This window comes from Hyaena hyaena, unplaced genomic scaffold (assembly GCF_003009895.1).
Source record: "Hyaena hyaena isolate Hyena2069 unplaced genomic scaffold, ASM300989v1 scaffold_25, whole genome shotgun sequence".
NCBI classification, from domain to species: Eukaryota; Metazoa; Chordata; class Mammalia; order Carnivora; family Hyaenidae; genus Hyaena; species Hyaena hyaena.
In genome coordinates this window covers 2512174-2535313 of record NW_024080657.1, presented here as the reverse complement: position 1 = coordinate 2535313, position 23140 = coordinate 2512174, and the positions used below count along the sequence as shown (strand labels likewise).

Sequence of the window (23140 nt, the reverse complement as noted above, 5' to 3'; positions counted from 1 at the left end):
CAGATTCAGAAGAGGCAGGAGGAAGGGAGGGACCTGCGGCCCGAGGAGATAAGAGGGAGGAGGAACCGCCCCTGCAGCCCCCTCCCCCTTCAGCAATTGCTTTGTGACTCCATCCCTCCCTCTCCTGAGTCCTGGGTCCTCTTCCTGGCTCTCAGGGCGGTTGCAAGTTCAAGGTGTAGCCAGAGCCCGATGAGAAGCACGGCGTTCTCATCACCAGGCTTGCAGGTTAACTCACTGAAAGGACAGCGCCCACGAGGAGCTGGACTGGGGAGGGAAAAAAAAAAAAGAACCCTGTGAATGAAGTAAAAGTGACATTTCACTTGTGCCTTTAATCTTCAAGCTGAATTTAAATATGATATCACAAAATGACCAGATTGTACCAAGCCACAGCTCGATCGTGAGTGCGGGGAAGGGAGGCCTCCGTCTCTCCAAGTCTCCCTGGGCTGTTCAGGTCACAGCCTCCCTGAGGCCCAACCCCTCCTCTTCCACAGAGGCTCAGAGAAGGCAAGGAGCTTGCCCAAGGCCACAGAGCCCTTCTGGCTTTGTCCCCAGCCACTTTTTTTCCCTGAAAAAAAAAAAAAACAAACTGCTTCTTGAAAGAGGTGCTTCAGTTTTTCTTCTCAGGATGGGAATCACGGACAAAATTCCATGGAGATCCAAGTCCCCAAATGCTGGTGACATATGGCCAGCACGGTATGGGAGCCACCATCCTGAGGGCTGGGGGGTGCATGGGAGAGGGGGCTCTGTGTGTGTGGTGTGTGGGGGCAGGGGGTGGGGAGGAGACAGCTCCAGCCCCAAGTCCTCTGTGGGATCTGAGAGGCGTTTCAGATGCTGCTGCTTTGGAGGAAGGTCTAGACCTTCCCCTCAAGCAGCTGTGCTCCCACACTGGGCACACAGGCAGGGCGGGTGGTGCATCTGGGCTGCTCCTTAGAGTCCCAAGGCTTGGGGGTCTCTAATGACCACTCGCCATGGGGGTTGGCGCCATACAGATCTAAGAGGTAGGCCATGTGGGTCCAGGCGATATTCACCTGCAGGAAGCAGAGATGAAGGAGGCTGAGGGTGCTTGTGGAAGGTGCTGCTGGTCTGCCCAGAGCCTCACCGGGCCAGTACACCACCCCTACCCCCACCCGTGTGAGCCTTGCCTGCTGTGGCTCACAGCTACCCCTCTCTCTGGGGAATTGACCTTTGCAGATTCAAATGCCTTGCAGAGGTAGTTACACTGCCTCCCCAGGGCATCCGATACAGAGGCAGCAAAGACCCGACTTCCAGGTCTTACAGGTGGTATAAGGAACCACCACGATGCAATTTGCACTCCAAGGCCGCCACGCGGCCAAGGCTGGACTTCTCTCTCCCTCCCCATTCTTCCCACCCTCCCTTGACTTTGTCTGAGGAGCCTTCCCTCAATGCATCACTCCTGCCAAAGCCCTGTCTTCGCCTCTGCCCCTCAGCCAGTGGCTCTCAAAGTGCAGTCCCTGCACCAGCAGCATCAACATTGCCTGGGAATGTGTCAGAAATGCAGATTCTCGGGGCCCAGCCACCGTGTCCTCAGAGCCACCCAGGTGACTCTGACACAGCCTGCGGTTTGAGACTCACTGCTCTAGAGAATGCAGCTGAGAACGGCTGGCTCCCACAAAGCCAGGCGACCTCAGAGCTGTGTTTGCAGAATTCCTTAAGGAACCCATGGCCATTGGTCCAGGATGGGCCACATCAGCTCCGGTGCCCCACAGGCATCAATTTCACTGGTGGTATTGACAACTGTCCCACTAAACAAAAAATTCTGCCCTCCCCAAGCCCGAGGCCAGCTCCGGGCAGAACTCCACAGCCCTGGACAGAATCGTGAGGCACGTGGCAGGCCCACCCTTGACCTTCCAGCAGGGTTTCACCTGGTTTCATGGGAGACACAGGCCTGAGGGGAAGGCTCACCCTGAAATGGAAGTGAGAAGGGCCAGCCAGAAGGGCCCAGTGAGCCCTCAAGGTCAAGAGCTCACAAGACCTGGGCTTGGACCCATCCCCACCTGGGACTTTCAGATATTCCCTCCACCTTCAGAGAGGAGGCTGTCGGCTGGCTTCACAGACCTCCTGCCGCAAGGCAGACCAAACCCTGACCTTTTCTTCCAGAGGAAGCAAGATCAGCTGCTTATAGACCCCAAGCCTGGAAGGGGCCGTCCTCACGGATTTGGGGTGCCCGGTGGGAGAGGACACCTAAGGACCCTCCTGAGAGAGGGGCATGTGAGTGGCTCAGTTGCTTGGGTGTCAGACTCTTGATATTGGCTCAGGTCATGATCTCGCGGTTGTGAGATCCAGCCCCGCGTCCAACTACACGCTGATGGCACGGATCCTGCTTGGGATTCTCTCTCTCTCTCTCTCTCTCTCTCTCTGTCCCTCCCCTGCTCATGCATGTGCACATGCATGCACATGTGCACGATCTCTCTCTAAATAAACATTAAGAAAAAAGGACCCTCGGGGCACCTGGGTGGCTTAGTCGGTTAAGCGTCTGACTTTCGCTTAGGTCATGACCTCGCAGTTCGTGGGTTCGAGCCCCGCGTCGGGCTCTGTGCTGACTGCCAGCTCAGAGCCTGGAGCCTGTTTCAGTCTGTGACTCCCTCTCTCTCTGACCCTCCCCTGCTCACGCTGTCTCTCTCTCTCTCTCTCCTAGAAATAAATAAAAATGTTTAAAAAAAAAAAAAAGAAAAGAAAAGAAAAGAAAAAAGGACCCTCTGAGAGGTGGAGCCCATGAAGGAACTCTGGGCCCAAAGGCAGGGAAGAGGCAGTTGGACAGCACTCAGGAGCCCAGTCATGGGTCCGTTGTCACAGGAGCATCAGGATGGAGACTGAGGGAGGTGGGACGGGGCGACACACAGGGATAGGAGTCTGCTGTGAGGGGCAAATTCTGAGTCAAGGTGGATTATGGAGATTGTATGATTACATATGATACTTAAAATCGTCATATAATTATATTATGATCATATTATAATGATGGATATTCTGAGTTCAGTTCCAGAGTCTGTTCCCAGTTTGCTGTGTGGCCCTGGGCTCATCCCTTTCCCTCTCCGGTCCATAGTTTTCCCATCCACACAGGAGGAAGTAGACTAGACACTCGCTAAGGACTGGGTATCCAAGAGTCTTTCATGCCAACTCCATCAGTGAGGCTCCTGAGAGCTCAAGCTGTTTCCTGCATCCTGGCACAATAGGTGCATATCAGTTCCACATTCAGCTTCCTCAGGACCTTTGCACATGCAGTTTTCTGTGCCTGGAAGTCTTACCTCCATCACCAAACGATACTAACAATACCAGGCTCATTGTTTTACATTTACATTGCTCCTTATATGTCTCCTAAGACCTAATACAGTTTGTAACTTGATATTTGCTTTGTGGCCTTTGACTCCTGTCTGTCTCCTCTCTAGGGCCGTGAGCTCAGGGTCCTTGTCCTTTTCATTTCTATTCTAGCATGTCATGTGGCACCTGAACTATAGTAGACATTCAGATATTAAATATCTGTTAAAGAATAAATGAATGGTGGCTATTACCATTATTATTTGGAGCCAAGAAGCTCTCTAAAAAGGTTGCAGAACGCAGTTCTGACCACCCCAGAAAGGGAAAAGCCAGTGGCATGAGCAACTCCCGTCAGTGGCCTTCAGCGCCTGAGGGGCTGACCCCTCCTTGAGTCTGCTCCCTGCAGGGGAAGGCTCCTGGCTCAAGGAAGTGGCCCCTTAGGGAGGAAGGAGGCTGTCTGCGCCCTCACTGCCTTCTTGACCCTGTGAACCAGGACCTAGGTGCTCTGTGATCCGCCTGAAGATACGGGCTTCTTTGGTGCTGGGGGTCAGGGCGCCTCCAGGGGATCTGTGATAGGCCAGGCCACCTGGAGCTGTGCTACTTTGGGAGCCTGCAGAGAAAAAAGAAGATCCATCCACAGAGGCACACACATGCTTGCCTTGAATTCAAATTTGTGAGCATAAACACACATAATGTGCACTTACCCAAACAGCCCCGCTGGAAATACAAGATGCGCATGTACACGTGGATGCCAGCGTTTTGCGCACAGAGCATATCACGTTCACGTACAGAGTGTCCCCCAAAGCGCGCATGCACAAACAGGCATGGAAACACACGTGTGCACATGCTTTCATACTCATGCAAGAGCAGTACATGCGAATGCATCGACAGACGCATGCATGCGGGTTTATACGGGTTTATATAAACGCACCGCATGCACAACGGGACACTGGTCAATTTCTCCATTCAGAAATTCGACAAGGAACCCTGCTCAGGACTCCTCCCAGGAGCACTCGCTATTCTCGGAAGGCCTTTCTTTTCGACCACTCCTCTCCTCACCGCAATCACCCCACAGCTCGCAAGGCAGCTCCCACTTTCCTAACCCTCAGCCAGGCACCCGAAAGGCTGCCTGAAAGTGGGGCAGGGGAGATGGCTTCTGGGAGTCCCCGCAGCGCCAGTGTCCTTCTGTTCAGCCGGGTGGCCTCCGGGGTTTCAGAGAGCGCTCTGCTCGCTCGTTCCGACAGGGCCGGAGCGCCCCCTGGTGGCCGAATCGGCGGCGCCGGTCCTGGCAGCCAGGTTGCGAGCGGTCCTAGTCCCTGTGCGCTGGGGGACACTCACCTTGTCCCTCTCTGCGTGTAACCTTCGCAGCCAGGTCTTGAGGTCCCCGTCGCAGAGCTGGGGGCGCCGCCACTGCTATTACTCAGTTTCCGCACCTGTGAGACCAAGAACGAGGCGACCTGGACAGAAAGAATCACGGCTTAGCCAGACACCAAGGCTGCTGGGGAACAGGCAGAGCGAGCGAGGGTCCCCGTGGCCCCTTCGCTGTCCCAGCACCGCACGCGGGACGTGGCAATACTTACTGATTGAACTTGGGGCTGAAGCAGTAGTTTGGTACAGTGCGCGTGTGTGTTTGTGTGTGCGTGTGTGTCAGGAAGCGTTTAGCCCCTAGACAGGGCCAGGGAGTAGGGGACTCAGAGCCAGAGCCCACCTTCGGGCTTGGTGGACAGTGGTCTCCCAGACAGAGGCAGCGTTCACCCATCTTTTCTGGCCACAGAGCCCTCTCTCCCCTCACCACCCCTTAGTGCCACATGGGGCTGATGTCGGGCAGTCCCTGCTCTGGTAAGCTCTCTTGCCTTTCAGGGGCCATCTGCTTTCTTCAGGGAAAAAGTCTCAGGAAAGACTTGGTCATCACTGCACCCAGCACCTGGCATGGTTGTGTGAATGAATGGAATAAATGAATGAATGAGCCTATTGGGAACCATCATGGTGGCTCTGGGCTGAGATGACAGAATGGAGGCAGCCCCAGGAACTCTTTTTTTCCTTTTCTTCTTTTTATTCCTTTTTAAAGTAGGCTCCTCACCCAACGTGGGGCCTGAACTCGCAAACCTGAGATCGAGAGTCGCATGCTCTACTCACCAAGCCCACCAGGCGCTCCAGTGACTTTTACATTCAGGGCACTTCTGTTGGGCTCCGGGAGGAGCAGGAGGGGCAGGTGAGGGGCCCGCAGGTGCTGCTTCAGGTCCCGGATGTCTGAGGGGAGAGGGAGGGTCTCAGTCCCTGGGGTCTCTGGTCTCCAGAGGCTCAGGGACTCTCCCTCTCTCAGGCTGGAGGCCCCTCCCCAGGGAAGGGGATGGCAGGACTGGTAAGTCCAGGGACAGCCAGGAAAGTCTTCATCATGAGGCCTGGGACTGTTTCCTGAGCTGGTGTCCGCCCCGAGAGCCCTGAGCAGTGCTGATGGCAAGGTTCTCTCTATACAGTGTGTGAAAAAAAAGTAACACATGTGAACACACACACACACACACACACACACACACACGTGGTCTGAGAGCTATAGTCCAGGGTCAGAAGTACGATGAGCCCACAATCACCCTGAGGAGGGGAGATAGTCAACGGCCCTAGAGAAAAGGTTTAGTGAAACCCTTTGCATTTTGAGAGCTGCAAAGGAAGAAGCATCCCTCCCAGGGGGTCAGGATGTTTTTTCCAGGGAGAAAAGGAGGTGGTCGTTACAGAGTTCAGAGGAAGAGTTCACGGAGCCAGACCAGACCCATCAGCCAAGGCCCATCAGCTGGGGGGACCGCGGCAGAGGGGCCACAGAGGCTCAGGGCTCAGGGCTCCGTCCCTCAGACCCTGTGTGGCTCGTTCATGCTTTCACTCACTCACTCATTCATCCATCCAGCCACTCGTTCACTCAATAAATATCATCAGTGCCTGTTAGGTCCCATCTCCAGTCCAGGGGCCTGGGACACGGTACTGATGGAAACAAACAGGTCTTAGATTTGCAGAGCTGATGTTTCAGGGGAGAAGACAGACAGGAGGGGAGCGGAGAAATGACTGAGTGTCTTCAGACACTGATTCACACTAAGAACAAAACAAAACAGTATTGTGATAAGCTGTGCCTGGGCAGGCCTCCATGAGGTGCTGACATTCAGCTGGCGTCGCAGTGCCAAGCAGCGGCCCGCCTACGAAGGGGGCAGGTTTCCAGATAGGGAGGGCAGAGAGCACAGGGGCCTGAAGGAGGAAGGAGAAGTAGGGGCGCCGGAGGGGATCCTGGGCCCCCTCCCAGAGAGGGAGTGATCTCACAGTGAATGAGTTTGAGCCCTGCATCGGGCTCTGTGCTGACAGCTCAGAGCCTGGAGCCTGTTTCAGATTCTGTGTCTCCCTCTCTCTCTCTGCCCCTCCCCCTCTCATACTCTGTCTCTCAAAAATAAATAAATATTTTTTAAAAATTTTAATCTTTTTTAAAAAGCCAGTGTAGAAATCTCTCTCCAGCCTTTGCTCCATCCCTGGAAGGAAAGAGGGGCAGCAAGTTGGTCCAAGGCTCCAGTAAAAGTTACTCTACCACTTCTCTGAGCCTCAGTTTTCTCATTTGCAAACTAATAGCACTAATCTCTGAAGGAGGATTCATTCTTTTTTTCTTATAACAAAATAATTCTTTTAATGAAGCAGTTGAAATAATTTTAAACATCTGATCAATAAGACTATACACAGTTATGGGAATATGCTGCACTTTACAGAAAAATAAAGCTAAGCCTTTAAATGTACAAAAACATCTTTAGGTATAGATATCTTCTGAAAGTTTCTCTTTTTAACACCTACCTCATTTGTAGCATTTTACTTTTTTTTTTTTTAAGATTTTATTTTATTTTATTTTTAAATGTTTTATTTATTTCTAGGAGAGGGAGAGAGACAGCGTGAGCAGGGGAGGGTCAGAGAGAGAGGAAGTAACAGACTCTGAAACAGGCTCCAGGCTCTGAGCTGGCAGTCAGCACAGAGCCCGACGCGGGGCTCGAACCCACGAACTGCGAGGTCATGACCTAAGCGAAAGTCGGACCCTTAACTGACTAAGCCACCCAGGCGCCCCTGTAGCATTTTACTTTGTAACTTGCTGAAACAACAAATGCGGCCAATGTGACACTTCGTACAGTGTAGAACATGACCATAGCAGTCTTTGTAGATTAAATGGTCTAACTGGCTAAAGCACATACATAGGGTTTCACTCAGTACATGTTGGCAGCTGACCCAGGCCCCACAGCCTCCACCCTGTGCCATTCTGTGCCACCTCCTCGCTTCCAACCCTCCTGAAAACCCCACCCACCCACCCACCCACCCAAACAGGACCAGACAGGACACTGACAAGCTGGGAACTGGATTCTCTCCTGAGTTAAGGGAGGAGATGCAGCCTGGATGACGTGGGGGAAGCCAGACCATTACCTTGACCCCGGACTGGGATCCAGGCACCCCAAGAATGCTTTTGCATCCAGTCCTCTCTCTCTTTTTTCCTTCAGCACAGAGCCCAACGCGGGGTTCGAACCCATGAACCGAACCATGAGATCATGACCTAAGCCGAAGCCAGGAGTCAGACGCTTAACCAACTGAGCCGCCCAGGTGCCCCAGCCCTCTCTTTTCCAAAACAGGACAGCAGCTATGAGAGAAGGAAGGCAACGTTTAAACCAGCACCTTGCAAAGTGCGATTCAAATGGGTGTGTTTGTCTCCCATGAAAATTGGGAAGGCGAGAGAGAGCTGGGAGAAGGATAATGGCCTTCTTGGCCACTTCCAGGAGCTAGCCGTTTCTCTGAGAGCTTTATATGCATTTTACTCATTTAGCCCTTAATAAAAAGAGGATACTGTTATTACAAACTCACTTCACAGATGCTGACAGGGAGACTCACAGAGGTTCAACCCCCAGTCTCTGAGCTAGCAAGTGTCTGAGGCAGAATTTGAAACCGGGCTCCCTATTCTAAGGTCCATGCTCTCACCTCCCAGGCTAGATATCTCCCAACAGTGGCCCCAGATGCAGCCCCTCTTGCACTAAACAAGCTTAAGCTGGGGACAACTTACGGCTTGAAGGACCAGTGGGATCTGGGTGCCGGGGAGGGCTTTACGGTCAGCCACCAGCAGGGAGTCGAGGGGCGCGCCGTGGCGTGTGTCTGTGGGACATCGAGAGCCGAAGGGGCATTTCACACCCGGGAATGACGATTGGGCTCCAACCTGCAAGACCTGGGCGGCCAGAGCCAGACTCCTTTCCCTGCATGAGGACTGAGCTCTCTGGAGAATGGCTGGGCTCCAACTTCACATCTCTCGAGCAGAACCCTTGGTGTCAGCAGTAATGAAAACATTAGCTGCATCACAGACCAAAAAACCTGAGCCGGAGAAAGAAGTTGAAGGAAAATGTGCTGCTGCCCCAGGGAGGGCTGGGTAAGGAATGTGTCAGTGGTCTGGGGTAGAGGGTCTAGCCCTGCAGGCAGGGGCCAAGTTCCCAAAACATATTCCCAGGTCTCTTACTCATCCTGTCATATAGTCTTCTGGGGCAAGCTCTTCCTTCCAAATACTCTGCCTTCCTTCTCTCTTCAACCGTCTTCTGCCCCTTTCTCTGCAAAACCCCTACCCCTGATCTTTCTTCTCCATCATCTTCTTGTCTTTAAAGAAACAAACAAAAAAAATTATAATGTGTAATGTTGACAATGATGCAGTGAAATGAACACTCTCATACACTCCTGAAGGGTAACATACACCAAGAACTTAATAGGCATATTCCAAATAACGTAAGACGCATTCAGAGTTTTATGTAGACTGATTGTGATTGTATTTTATAATAGGAGAAACAAGGAATAATAAATGTCCAGTAACAAGGAAATGTTTAAATAAATTAGAATATATCCCTAAGGAAGAAAATACTACCCTGAGTAAAAACCCTGTTTTCAAGGAATGTCCTCAATAGTGGTGATAAATGATAATATTGTTCCAAGTTCATTACTCCTCCTTGTAGCCACACCCTTTGCCATATGAATTTGGAATGCTTCCTGTTAAAGAAACAGAAAATACTTCCTCATTCCTTTGCTAGGCAGCCAAGTGATAGCTTTGACCAATGCATGATGCATGCAGAGGTTTAAAATGCATTGTGTGGTAGGGTTTGCTCTCTCGTGTTTCTGCCATCAATGCCATAAGGACAGGCCTCGGATGGCCTGCTGGGCCCAGAGGATGAGGGACATGAGAAGCAGACCCAGATCCAACCAACAGCTTGAGCCAAGGCCAGCCTGGATCACCTGGCCAACCCCCTGTTCACCCACAAACATGCAAAGGTAAATAATTGTTCTAAGTCATGAGTTGTGGTGTTGTTTGTGATGAGACATTAGTGTGGCAATAACTGAATGATGCAATGGGAAATGTCCATAATCCTATCATATTTAGTGATAAACACACACGTACACACACACAGGAAGATGATGCACTACAAATTAATAACATTTAAATCTGAATTATATTTTTCCTTTTGTACTTTGCTCTATTTTCCAAGTTTCCTGCAATGAGCAGAGATTGTTTTCATATGCAAAGATACATGTATATGTGTATAAATAACAGAAAGAAATACAGCAGCTAAGCATGTTTTAGCGGAAGATTTTCCACACAGCTCCCTGGATGAGAGTTTCTGAAGCGCTGGAACCACAGACCTGTGCCTTCTGCTTGCCTGCCTTACTCCTCTTCAGCGCCAAGCCGAGGGGGGTGCAGGGCGCAGTCGGTGGGTGGGGGCCAGAGTGGGATCTTCTGCATATCTTATAGGGACAAGTCTCCATCCTGGTCAAGCCAAGTCTGCCTTTGGGGATCCTAAACTCCTAGGGAGGGGAGCAAAGACAATGGCTCAAGCCACTGTCTTGAGTTGTGTTGAGGCTTTCCCATCCCCCACAGGAGATTATGAGGAGGCGGGAGCAGGGGCTCAGGATTCCATCCCAGGTTCAAGTTCAAACTCTACCACTGACTGACTAGATCCCAATCTGAGTCTCTAAATCCCCATCTCCAATCATAACATAGTGCCTGCCTCATAGGGTTTGTAAAACGGGCTTAGGGGTATAAAGTGCATAGGGTCCTACCACATAGCAAGGCCCCAGTTAAACAGAAGCTGTTTTTATTACTTATATCCCAACAAGAAAGCCTGAAGGGGAAGGAACACCCCACAGACCTCTTATCATTGCTTCCATTCTGGTCCTTTGTTGCTCTCCCTTGCTTCATCTGTCTTTACCCTTGGCAGTGCCACTCACGGCTACAACGCTCCTCTTGGTATTTTTCTGAATAATGATGGAATATTAATTGAAAAATAAATTGTGCTCGACTTCGCCATCTAGAGGTCACAGTGGGGCTCTGCAAGCAGCCCCAGGCCTTCCTGCGGCCAGAGGTGATGGATTTGTTTGGTACTGGCTGATGACTTGACCAGGCTATGCCCCAGTGCCCCATTTGTGGGCTCTAAGAAGGAAAAGGAAGTGTGCTGTGGTTGTAGGCAGTAATGTTATGGCTATCCTACAGCTTAGTGCTTGCATGGTAGGCTGTGGAGTCACACTTTCTGGGCTCAAAGTTGATGTTCCCTGTGAGTTTGGGTAGATCATTTTACCTTTCTGTGTGTCACTGGTCTCACTTGTAAAGTGACGCTAATGACAGTACCCATGTTACAGGATTTGGGGAAGATTAAATTATATAGAGCATATAAAACACAGTACCTAACCCACCGTGAGTGGTTAATAATTGTAACAATTATTAGCTTTTATTTATTCAAGGAACTACTGCCAGCATAGCAGAATGAAGTGAAATCATGCATGTGAAGTACTCAGTGTAAAGCCTAGTCCATCATAAAAGTCAATCTGTAGTATCTTTAGATTATTGAACATCATCATTCATAGTTTAATGGGGGCAATCAAATGATCAAGACTAGAAGATAAGATAATGTTGAGCATTAATTACCTCTGATGCTTTAGAAATGGAAAGTCATTATTTAAAAATTTTGCCTAATGCACTGTGCTTACGTAAGATATTTTCCCTGGAAGAAACTAGGTAAAGGGTACATGGGAACTCTGTACTAATTTTGCAACTTGTCTTGAGCCTACAATGATCTCAAAATGGAAAGGAAACCTTCTCTTTGGCCGAATGAAAGTGCTTTCACATTGGAGTAGGGATTCCTGGAGGAGGGGACATGGGTCCTAAGCAGTGGAGACTAACGGGCCACTGGGAAGGCTGCGGGTCAGGCTGCTGGGGCTCCAGTCCGGGCCTCGGGACCCACCAGCGCTGTGACCCCTCTCTGGGCTTCACAGCCCCTTTCTTACCAGTGAGGTTGGGGTGCGGTGACAGCACCCACCTCCCAGGCTGAGGTAAGGAAACAGCCAGTGGTTGGGAAGCTGCTGGTACAAGACCCAGGCCCCCTACCTGGGGTTATCCACCCACATCAAGTTATGGTCCTTGAAGAACCTTTTCCTTTTAGTAACAGCAGGACCTGGGAAACCTGCACATGATGAGAGGGGTCAGAATAGTGTCTGCCCTGGGGGATGGGGACTGACTGGGGAAAGCATAGGGGAGCCCTCAGGGCTAGATCTGGCTCTGGGGAGTCACATAGGTGCACACATCAAGCTGCACATGGAAAATATGGGTGCACCTCACCATGTACCTATTTCAATCTTAAAAACCTAAATATAAGTGATTACATTCTCACATGGAAGGAAATGGGCTGGGACAGTGGGGCCTTTTGGAAAAAAAAAAAATTAAGAAGAAAGCAGAAGTTGGGTCTCTTTCTTTCACACCAGTCACCAAAATTCATTAAAAAACGAACGAGAAAAACACCTGCAGGTGGATAGTTATCAGTTTGCCGGATGAAGGAGGACTTTCTAAGCATAAAAACAAAGAACATAAAGGGACATGAAGTGAAGAAGAGCGCAAATGCCCGTACCCCGCTGCTCCCCAGTCCCTGATGCGGGCAGTTACTGGGGAGGTAGCCGAGGCTCGAATTAAATGAAGGGATGGTCCAACAGCTGAGCGCCGGGTGCCTGGCAGCATGGAAGGGGTGAGGAGGGTGAGGAGGGCGAGAAGGGATGTGCCGGTGCTCGAGGATAAGGTCAGGCCACCAGCCCTCTGGGCAGGGAACGTTTGTGCCAGGCGCAGGTGCCTCCCAGAGACGGGGGGACTTGGCAGGAGCTGTTCTGAGCAGGCAGCGTCCATGTGGAGGGCCTCCTCCCTCCCCTCCTCCCTGCCTGCCGCCCCTCAGATTCTGCGGCTGGAAACAGAAGAGAGAGGCAGTCAGGACCGGCCACCTCCCCATCCATTCCAAGCCCAGAGCTCTACGAAGTGTTTTCCCAGGCCCGTGCCCTTGCACATGAGCTCACTAAGCTCTGCCGCAATTGCCTAAGATTAGGGGCTGAGATCGCGACTCCAGGCAGCAAGTTCTTAGGCGGAGATTCAAGCCTTTACCTGAGCAACCTGCAGGGAGCACGAGCTGCCCAGAGGAATGAACCTTCTCCACAGAGCAGCCCTGGGTGCAGCGGGAGAATGCCCCTGCCTGGAAAACAACAGCCACTTACCCGGAGGACACTTAGAAGCTGAACTGAACTGGGTCCATTTCATAGCCGAGTCCCCATTCTCTGAAGTCACTTCCCCTGCTAATTGCAGATGGCTCCCAGTTAGTCATGCAGGCAGCAGACGATACCTGGCCCTGGGACTCGGGAGCCATTCCCAACCCCTCATAGACGGAGCAGCTGAGGCCCAGAGATCTTGCCCAAGGTCTCAGAGCTGCTAAAGACATGGAAAATGGGAACGTAGTGGCCTGTAGGTGTGCAGACAAGCATTTCCACTACACACACATGCACACGCACGCCAACACAGCCCTGCAGCAGAATCACTATAGCACTTAGGACATGGTGGCCTCACAGAGGCCCTGGGCAGATATGTCCCGTAGAGACTCATGCCACTCTTCCTCACCGTTGAATCGAAGACCCCCAAAGATGCCCCTGACACCTCTGACCGGTGCTTTGTACCGTCTTTGGGTTGAGCGGGCATAGCCATCTGGCTGGCACACAACAGCCACCTGGGTCTGCGTCAGGGTGGACAGGAGCCCCTGGTGAGCAGTGTCCAAGTCCTGGCCTCCAAGGAGGCCTGACGGGCCCGTGTGTCACAGCCACTGTGATCTGGCTTCTCATTCGGCCAACAGTGGAGAACACCCACGTGAACACAACCAGCTTCCCGCTCAGCCACAAGGACTAACCAAAGGCTTATATAAAAACACTTACCCACGTGGACACACGGGGCATCCACGTAACTGACCATGAGACCCCCTGACACCGACCACACTTTTCAATGGGGACATCTAATAAGACACCTGAGAACACGGGGGGCACCGATGGTATTAACCACTATCTAGATTTAAACCTGCACCACTCCAACCCCTGGGGAACACAGCAGGCTGAGGAAGCCCCTGGTATGCTCTGGTCGGAGACCACGCAGAATCACGTGGGCCCAGACGTGTAGAGCGTGGGCAAGCCATCAGTGTCCCCTTGGAAAGTCCCTCTCTATTCAAGACCTTATTTACGATGGAATAGACCCCCTCCACCGCGCTTCGCCATGGCCCAACAGCAAAACCGTCCATCCGAATCGTGGGGACATGTTGAGACCAGCGTCCTGTGTCCGGCCTCCAGAGATTCCACCCAGGAGTTCAGGCCCAGGCCACTCTAATGCAATAGGGTCTTCAGATCACACTTGGGAAGCAGGGAAACACTGGCCTGGCATGTTCCTTCCTCATTATGGGGCACAGACAAGAGCTCAGGGAGGAAGTTGCACCCGCGTAGGGGCAGACTAGGGGTGTGTGTGTGGTTGTGCCCAGAGTTGACCAAGATAGTCAACCACGTGCTGTGTGGTTCAAAAAACCAAAACTTGCTTTTCATGGCTGCCTGGATTGTACAAATCAGCCAGACACACACACCCCCACCCAGCCCATCGTCTTGTTCCAACATTTCTCCTGTACTCAGGAGCCAAGCGGATGCTTCCAAGGGCCGCCACGCTGTGTGGGCCCTCCCCTGACACGTGCTGGCTGGTGGAGGCGCCGAGTCCACTGCAATGCCCAGACTTTTCTTCCCCCTGGCGAACCCTGGGTCATTTGTGCGGGATCTTTTCTATGAACCAGGGTTTCCTGAAATTGATGCATTTACCTACCACCTTTATAATTTTTGTCTGTATCCAATTAGTCTTATACAATTGCTTACTTCAGAGTTTTCCTTAATCATGGGTCACATTTTCACTTAAATCTATTCTTTTTTCTTTTAATGTTTATTTATTTTTGAAAGAGATAGAGAAAGTGCGAGCAGAGGAGGGGCAGAAACAGAGACACAGAATCTGAAGCAGGCTCCCGGCTCCTAGCTGTCAGCACAGAGCCCGACATGGGGCTTGAACCCACAAACTGCAAGATCATGACCTGAGCCGAAGCTGGGCACTCGGCTGACTGAGCCACCCAGGCACCCTTCACTTAAATCTATTTTTTAAAAAAGTGAGGGGCGCCCAGATGGCTCTGTTGGTTAGACGTCTGACTTTGGCTCAGGTCCTGATCTCGCGGTTTGTGAGTTCGAGCCCCGCTTCGGGCTCTGTGCTGACAGCTCAGAGCCTGGAGCCTGCTTCAGATTCTGTGTCTTCCCTTCTCTCAGCCCCTCCCTCACTTATTCTCTGTCTCTCTCTGTCTCTCAATTAAAAAAAAAAAAAAAAGGTTAATATCCTTTAAAAAAAAAAAAAAAGGTGCCTGGGTGGCTTAGTTGGTTAAGTGTCTGACTCTTGATCTCACCTTGGGTCTTGATCTCAGGGTCCTGAGTTCAAGCCCTGCACTGGGGCTCTGCTGTGGGTGTGGAACCTATTTTTAAAAAACCAAAACCAACAACAAAACAACAATAACAAAAACGTCAATATCCCAACCATTAAATGGAGCACCCACTACCACCACCTGCCGTAAAAGAAGTTAATGAGAAACAATGACTATATTAACGTTCTTGGTCCCATGCAGCCCAGAGGCTCCTGCTGCCCTGCGGGTCTAAAATAGCTTCTTTTTGGGGTGCCTGGGTGGCTTAGTTGGTTAAGCGTCCCACTTTCGCTTAGGTCACGATCTCGCGGTTCGTGGGTTCGAGCCCCGCGTCAGGCTCTGTGCTGACTGCCAGCTCAGAGCCTGGAGCCTGTTTCAGTCTGTGACTCCCTCTCTCTCTGACCCTCCCCTGCTCACGCTGTCTGTCTCTCTCTCTCCTAGAAATAAATAAAAAACATTAAAAAAAAATAGCTTCTTTTTATTTAGTTGTTGCCACAGATTTCTCCTTTATCCTCCCTAGCCCCCAGCTCTCTGTTTGTTTTGAAATGAGATTGCTGGCCAAGTCACGGTGGCAGGCTGGTTCCCTGCCATGGGGGCCTGTCCCATTTCTTCCACGCCCATGTGTGTGCTCTGCACTTGAGGTGCCACGGCAGACCATCAGGCCCTTGGGGGATCAGTGTGGCCTGTACAACCACATGTTTTGGAAACCATAGGGTGAAATATGTGCCAAACCAAGGAAGTTTCCATGTGGATGTTCTTTCTTTTTCTGTAATTTTTTTAATGTTTATTATTTTTGAGAGAGAGACACACACAGAATGTGAGTGGGGGGTGGGCAGAGAGAGGGGGATACAGAATCTGAAGCAGGCTCAAGGCTGTCAGCCCTGAGCCTGATGCGGGGCTCGAGCTCATGAGCTCTGAGATCATGACCTGAGCTGAGGTTGGACGTTCAACTGACTGAGCCACCCAAGCATCCTCATGCAGATGTTCTTTCACTTCCCTCATTCACTGAACAAGTAAGCATGGAGTATGAGAATGTGCTTGGCACTGAGGATACAGCCATGAAAATGAAGGACAATGTCTCTGGCTTTGTGGAGCTTACGCTGTAGGTATAATTGCCTTGCTGAGCTCTGTCAACCCCCAGAGCAATTAGACATCATCGTCATCACCGTCATCACCATCATCATCATCACCATCATCACTATCACCATCATCATCATCATATCATCATCACCATCACCACCATCATCACCATCACCATCATCATCACCATCACCATCATCGTCACCATCACCACATCACCACCATTATCACCATCATAGTCATCATGACAGTGACTGCTGCTTTACTAAGTTTGGGGTGCTTATGCAGTAAGAGATGACAGGGACCCACAGTGTCTGTCACTCTGAGGGAGATGGGGAGACATCTAAATTTTGAGCAGAGCACTTGCAATTCCATTTGATGTCAGCTCCACAAAGGGACAGACTTTGCTTTGTGTTCATTGCTGTATCCCCAGTGCCTAAAGCAGTACCTGGCATGTAATAGGCATTTGTCAATATTTGCTAAATGACTTAATCTAAGGAGGGTATAATCTAATCGACATTATAAAAAGACCATTTTGACTGTTGCATGGAAAAGATGGAGACCAGACATCCTGGATCAAGGGCGGGGCAGGAAAACCAGGGAAGAGGCTACTGCACCAGTTCAGATGCAAGGGACAGCCCCGCCCTGTTCTGGTTCCCGGCTGGCCCCTGCCTCGTCTCCCCCTGTGGGCGGTCCCCCCCCACCCCCGCCCCCGGCACCCAGCAGGTTCGTCACCCTGTGGGAGCCGGTCTTCACCCCTGCTGCCCATCCTTCCATTGGATCTACTCTACCTCCACCCAAAGCCATCCATGGATGAGCTCTCCAAAAAACAAACAACAGAAGCCAGAAAAGAAAAGAAGCATTGTGTGCATTCATCCAGCCACAGGACCTGATTCAAGGAAGGTAACCTGCGGGCCTCTTGCTGGGAGTTCTGGGATAGAGACAACAGGCTCTAGAGGTGGATGCAAAGCGAGTGGCCTCAAGGAATTGGCAGCACACAGTGGGGACCCAAGCTCAGAACAAAGTGGATCCACCCTCAGCAATAAATAGAAAATTTAAAAACTGGGTCCTGGGTGTTTTCACGGAGCAGTTTGAGTCACAAGAGGGTCACTTAGGCAGCATATTTTACTTAAAAGATCCTCGCTGGGGAGGTAGCATGGTCTTTAACCCGTCCCCTGTGACAGAGGCTTGGGCTCTTTCCATCGTCAGTATCACAAGTAACATGACGATATGCACCCTATTTATGATCGTGTTGCCTTGAGCAGAGGTAACAGTAGAACAGATGCTAGAAGTGGATTTGCAGAATCCAAAGGTTTGTGAAATTGTGACACTTCTTGTCAGATTGCCTTCTGAAAGGGATTGTTCTACTGCATTTGTTTGTTTGTTGTCGTTACAGCCCAGGAAAGGGTGCTGATTTTGTTCCTGCTGCCTCTGTTGGGCTCCCTCTTGTGAGGTCGGCTGCCCTGGAGCCTCTGAGGCGGTGACTCGCCCACAACTTGAGATCCCACCCATCAATGTCCCCCCAACTTGGCCTCACCGATGCTTAGAAGGGCCTCCTGCTTGGTTTAATCCTCATCATGATATTCTTAATAACGTTTCAACAAGGGCCACTATGTTCATTTGGCACATGGCCTGTCCTCACCCACAAGGCCCTGGCTTGTGCCTTTCTCCCGAGTGTCCTGCCCACACACTGAGCTCCACTCCAAGTGATTAACACCAGCATCCCCAAATATACTCAAATGTGGTAAAGCAGAGAAATCTCAGGTCTGCCAGGGCCCAGAGGAAGAGGCAGGGCACCAGCTCTCCCCAGGTAACGGCCCAGCCATTTTCGCCGAGCGGAAGCTTAACTGGAGACTGATTCCCAGTTAATTATAAAATTGGCCGTTCTGCTCTATTTATGCTTTTTGTGAAAGCTGCTAGTCAGCGCCCCTCCTGCGAATCTGTTTGGTCCCCCATGCTGGCACACAGTTTGGTTTCTGTAGTTGTTTTGCGATTCGCTTGAAAATTCCCAGCATCTGTGTGTTTTCGTGACAATCTGAAAGCTGCAGTGGCTAAATGCAAACAGAAGTCAACTGTGTCCCCTTCTTGACAGCCAAGCAGCAAGAGACGGGCAATCGTTCCTTTGGGCGAACTTTCTAAGGAGGTCAGATGGGGCACAGGAAAGAAGAGATATGAAATAAAACCCCAACATTCGAAAGGTGTCCCTGTTGCAAGATGATGGCGTGTGGTATGGCATCAAGTCTCCGGTTCAGCAGAACAATGGGTGCTCAGCGCATCCACAAAATTTGTTCTGAGCTTCACAAATACAATTGTTTTGGTTTTGTTTTCAACGCTTCATTGATGTATAGTGTATGCAGAAAAGTATACAGATCCTAAGCGCACAGCACGATTAATTGTCTCTATCTGTAATTTTGTTTTTAAGGCACTTACTGAGCATTTACTACACACCCACTAAGCAACAGATAACCAGATCTGTAAGTTTAGAAGTTAAGAACTTTGGCTCAAGTGTCAGACAGGTCTGACTTTGAATCCTAGATCTGTCTTTTTTTTTAAGTTTTTAATGTTTATTTATTTTTGAGAGAGAGAGAGAGAGAGACAAACAGTGTGAGCAGGGGAGGGGCAGAGAGAGAGGGAGACAGAGTCTGAAGCAGGTTCCAGGCTCTGAGCTGTCAGCACAGAGCCCTACGTGGGGCTTGAACCCATGACCCATGAAATCATGACCTGAGGCGAAGTCGGATGCTCAACCGACTGAGGCACCAGGTGCTCCCAGGTATGTCATTTTTAGTGAAGTGGCCTCGGGGAGCCTGTGAACCTGGTAAACCTCAGCTTCCTCACCTTCATATGGAGACTACCTAGCGTGGTTTAGGGGCTACTCCAGTCAGCCTGCAAATGTTTATTGAGCTCCTGCTATAACTAGTTACTGGAAAGCTGGGGTACATACACGGCGGGAACAAGAAGTCCTCAATAATGTCAGTTCAATAAATACAAGCTGCTTCTGGGCACTTCCCACCTGCCATTCAGAGAGGACAAGCGACTCACCTGATGCTGCCCAGCCGATAAGCCGCTTCTAGCTCCTGTCCGGCAGCCTGGGGCCAGAGGCTTACAAGCCCAGCCTGTGGACAAAACACACATGGGGTCAGATGCCCGGGGCAGCGCTCACAGCTGCTCAGAGCTCTCCTGAAAGCAAAGCCTATCCCTTAGGGCACCTGGGTGGCTCAGTCAGTCAAGTGTCCAACTTTGGCTCAGGTCCTGATCTGGTGGTTCCTGAGTTCGACCTCCGCCTTCTCAGGCTCTGTGCTGAGAGAGCCAAAAAAAACAAAACCCAAAGCTGCCCCCTCACACATCAGCTCCTTGTTCCTTCAGGTGACCTGTGGGAGAAGGTAGTAGTATCCTGGAAGTCCTCAGTTCCAGTGCCTGCCCCCTACTCACTCTCTGTGTGACCATGCCTTTTCTCTCTCTGAGCCTCAGTTTCCAAAGCCATGAAGTGGGAAAACAGCGGTAGGGATGGAAGCTTTGCAAGATGATCTTGAGAAGACCCTTGCCGGTGGGGGCACTGCAGACCCCAAGGATCAGATGATGGGGGCGGGGCGGGGTGGGGGGGAGCACAGCGGCTGAAGGGTGGGGCGAAGGGCCAATCACACTGGAGTATGCCAGTGGAGGCGTGGCTGGCCTCCTCTCCAGCTCAGCCTGGGCGGGGCTTCTCACAAAGTGGCAGGTGGGCCCTTGGGCACTTGGGCAGCCTTACGTTCTTCTCAGAGTGCGTGCCCTTGCTGCCACCGCCCTGACTCAGACGAGATCCTGGCAGATGACAGAAAAGGGCAGTGTTACTGATGTGTGCACTGATGTGTGCACCACATCCAGTGTTAGAGGCATGCCTTGTGTCCCCGGTGAGACGCTTCAATTCCCTGAGCCTCTGTTTCCCCTGCAGAGTGGGACTAATCACAGCTGCTGTCACTGTGGGCATCACAAGACGTGTAAATAAGAAGCCAGGCCGAGCAGCTGGCCTATCGTATGTGCACAGGAAACAGGAACCATTGCAACAATTATCATTTTTATTTATAGCTGTGCCACTCTCCTCATTAGGAATATCAGAGGCTACAGGAAGTTAAGGAGAAGCTCTGGTCACAAGCACAGGCCATGGGGCCACAGTGACAGAGTGAGCCCAACGCAGGCCCTGGAGCCACAGGCCCTGGACACGGGCCATGTGCTAACGCTGCCGCAGGGTCCTCAGCCTGCGCACTGGACTTCAGGTCAGAGAGCTGTGTCCTGGGGGCCATCCTGTGCATCGCAGGATGCCAACAGCATCCCTGGCCTCCACCCACCAGACGCCAAAAGCACCCCTCCCAGTTGTGACAACCGAAATGTCTCCATACGTTGCCAGATGTCTCCTGGGGACAAAGTTGTCTGCGTTAAGAACCACTGTTTTACGTGGATTAATTCATGTAATTGCCACAGTGCCTATTAGTAGTAGTATCCCATTTTACAGATGAGAAAACAGAGGTACACAGAAATTAACTTGCCCAACATTACTGGTCTTGTAAATGGTGGGACTGGACTTTGACCCCAGGAACCTGGCTTCAAGGCCCCTGTTCTCAACGACTGTGCAATAAGCCCTTTTGGTAACTTCCTTTTCTTAATTGTGACTTTTCCTTCTCTTTTTCTCTCCCCATTGGTCAGATGCAACAGTGTTTGGGGAGGGAATACCACCGGCCTGGACTCAGCCCCAGCTCTGCTTCTTACTAGCTGCTCTTTTTTTTTTTTTTTTAAATGTTTTATTTATTTCTAGGAGAGAGAGAGAGAGACAGCGTGAGCAGGGGAGGGTCAGAGAGAGAGGGAGTCACAGACTGAAACAGGCTCCAGGCTCTGAGCTGGCAGTCAGCACAGAGCCTGACGTGGAGCTTGAACCCACGAACCGTGAGATCACCACCTAAGCGAAAGTCGGACGCTCAACCGACTAAGCCACCCAGGCGCCCCCTAGCTGCTCTCTTTTGAAGATTCCCTCTGCCTCATAATTAGCAATGGATAGTGATGTATCATAGCAAGATGGATTGAGATAAGCCTCTATGGGGCCCCCAGGGAGCCACAAGTCCTCACTGTCAGGGAAATACCAAAGTTCCATTGGCCAAGTGGAGAACCCAGGGGCTGGGAAGAAGCCGGGGTGAAGGCAAAGGAGGGCCAGAGGCCACGAGTGGATCCTCAGACGTGGCCATCGTGGGAGGAATGGCTGTATGGCATGTGATGTGACCCTGTCTTTCAGGTCATCTCCAAACATTCAGGGACTCAAACTGACCAGGCAATGCTTTAGGAATTGGGTTGTTTTAGAGCCCATTGAAGAAATGCCGATGGGATGCCTGAGTGGTTCAGTCGGTTAGGTGTCTGACTTTGGCCCAGATCATGATCTCACAGTTTGTAAGTTTGAGCCCTGTGTCGGGCTCTGTGCTGACAGCTCAGAGCCTGGAGCCTGCTTCGGATTCTGTGTCTCCCTCTCTGTCTGCCTCTCCCCCTGCTTTCTCTCTTTCGCTCTCTCTCAAAAATAAATAAATATTTTAAAAAAGAAAGAAAGAATGCAGACATCAGTCTCTAGTTCAGGGTGGAATGAAGACAGACAAATGCTGGATGCTCAAAGGTACCAGGTCACACCCAGTCATAACCACTCCTGGTTTCAACAAGGGCACAGGAGGAGGTCAAGAAGGGAAAAGCCACAGACATTTGGCATTTCCATGGTTTGATCCCTGTTCTGCAGGAGAAGGATTTTGGTAGGAACTCAGTTCTTTTTGGTACTGATGTGCAAAATTAGTGTTGTCCCTATGTCATTTAAGTTCGTATTGGACAGATCGAATTATTCTTCTCAAGTCATCATCCCTCCCTCTACTTGAGGCCGTTGTCCCTGTCACACATCCCCCTTCCACCAACCCCATCCATCCATTGACTTGGGCTTTGGGCACATGACATGCTCTGGCCAATGACATGTTCGCAGACATGAGACAGGACAAGGCATGAAATGCGCCTGCGTGACGGCGCTGGTCCTCTCGAACCTCCCAGCACCACAGGAAGAGCTGTTCCTGGATGGCTGCAGCTGATGGTGCAGAGCCTGCTCGGGATTCTCTCTCCCACTCTCTCTGCCCCTCCCCTGCTCACTGTCTCAAAAATAAATAAACTTTAAAAAATTATTTTTAATCCCCTAGTTACAGTTTCTCTCAAAAACAAGAAGAGATGATAATCCTGAGGCCCCAACCCTAAGTGACGGCACCCAGAAGGAGCTAGTGGCTGTCCCTCAAGCACATCCCAGCCATGCTTGCCCGAAAGGTTCTGAAAGTTCCCCAGTGGTTTGAGTCTTGCCTTGATTCTTCCTTTAAGCAAAGGCACTGACACTAGCTTGTCCCTGCCTGAGCCACTTAATCAGATAATTTTATATGCTGGGCAACATACGGAATTGTATTGGTCACGGGTGCCTACCAAGCACCTGAAATGTGATCAGTATGACCATGGAACTGAATTTTTAATTTTATTTAATTTTAACCAACTTAAATTTAAACCTGGTTGGTTGATTCAGTTACGAGAAGAAGACTTGGATCGCTTTGCCCGTTCTCAGCCCTTGCCCAAGGACTCCTGAATTAGAAGCCCTGGGGTGGGCATGGCACTCTGGATTTTAGTCTCGAGGGGGAGTCTGAGGGGTGAGGCAGGGAAGGGGCCTTGTGGGCGGAGGCAGGCAATTAATGTCTGGAGAAGCAGCCGGAAGTTTGGCTCTGGTATGCAGAATACCGCCCTCCCCGCGAAAGAGACACCCAGGTCCTGATCCTTGAAATCTGTGAATATGTTCTGTTACGTGGTAAGGTGGGGATTAAGATTTCAGATGGAATTTAGGTTGCTAATCAGCCCACCTCAAGATGGGGAGACTATCCTGGATTATCGGGGTGGCCCGCATAATCACTATAGAGTCCTTAAAAGGGGAAGAGGGAGCCAGAAGAGTGAAAACCAGA

At 50.9% G+C, this 23140-nt stretch overlaps 2 protein-coding genes across 3 annotated transcripts in view; both read right to left on the bottom strand.

Moving 5' to 3' along the window:
- Positions 1-851: 851 nt before the first annotated feature.
- Positions 852-13567, bottom strand: ARHGAP40 (Rho GTPase activating protein 40). Its single transcript, XM_039227064.1, is given in 14 exon segments — positions 852-1004; positions 1006-1028; positions 3719-3823; positions 3826-3883; positions 4612-4682; positions 4685-4730; positions 5441-5523; positions 5808-5862; positions 8333-8561; positions 12377-12436; positions 12438-12498; positions 12826-12903; positions 13223-13432; positions 13531-13567. Coding segments are annotated over 14 exon segments (1269 nt in total).
- The window catches only part of ADIG (adipogenin), a 30900-nt gene continuing 13264 nt past the window's right edge, over positions 5505-23140 (bottom strand). The window contains exons 4-5 of one of the 2 annotated variants that reach the window (XM_039227172.1): positions 19200-19273; positions 5505-5523 (exon numbers count right to left, since the gene is read on the bottom strand). The gene's annotated coding sequence lies outside the window, so the exon portion shown is untranslated. Of the gene's footprint in view, positions 5524-19199; positions 19274-19807; positions 19959-23140 lie in introns of those variants that run through there. The other variant, XM_039227173.1, reaches the window with a different exon arrangement.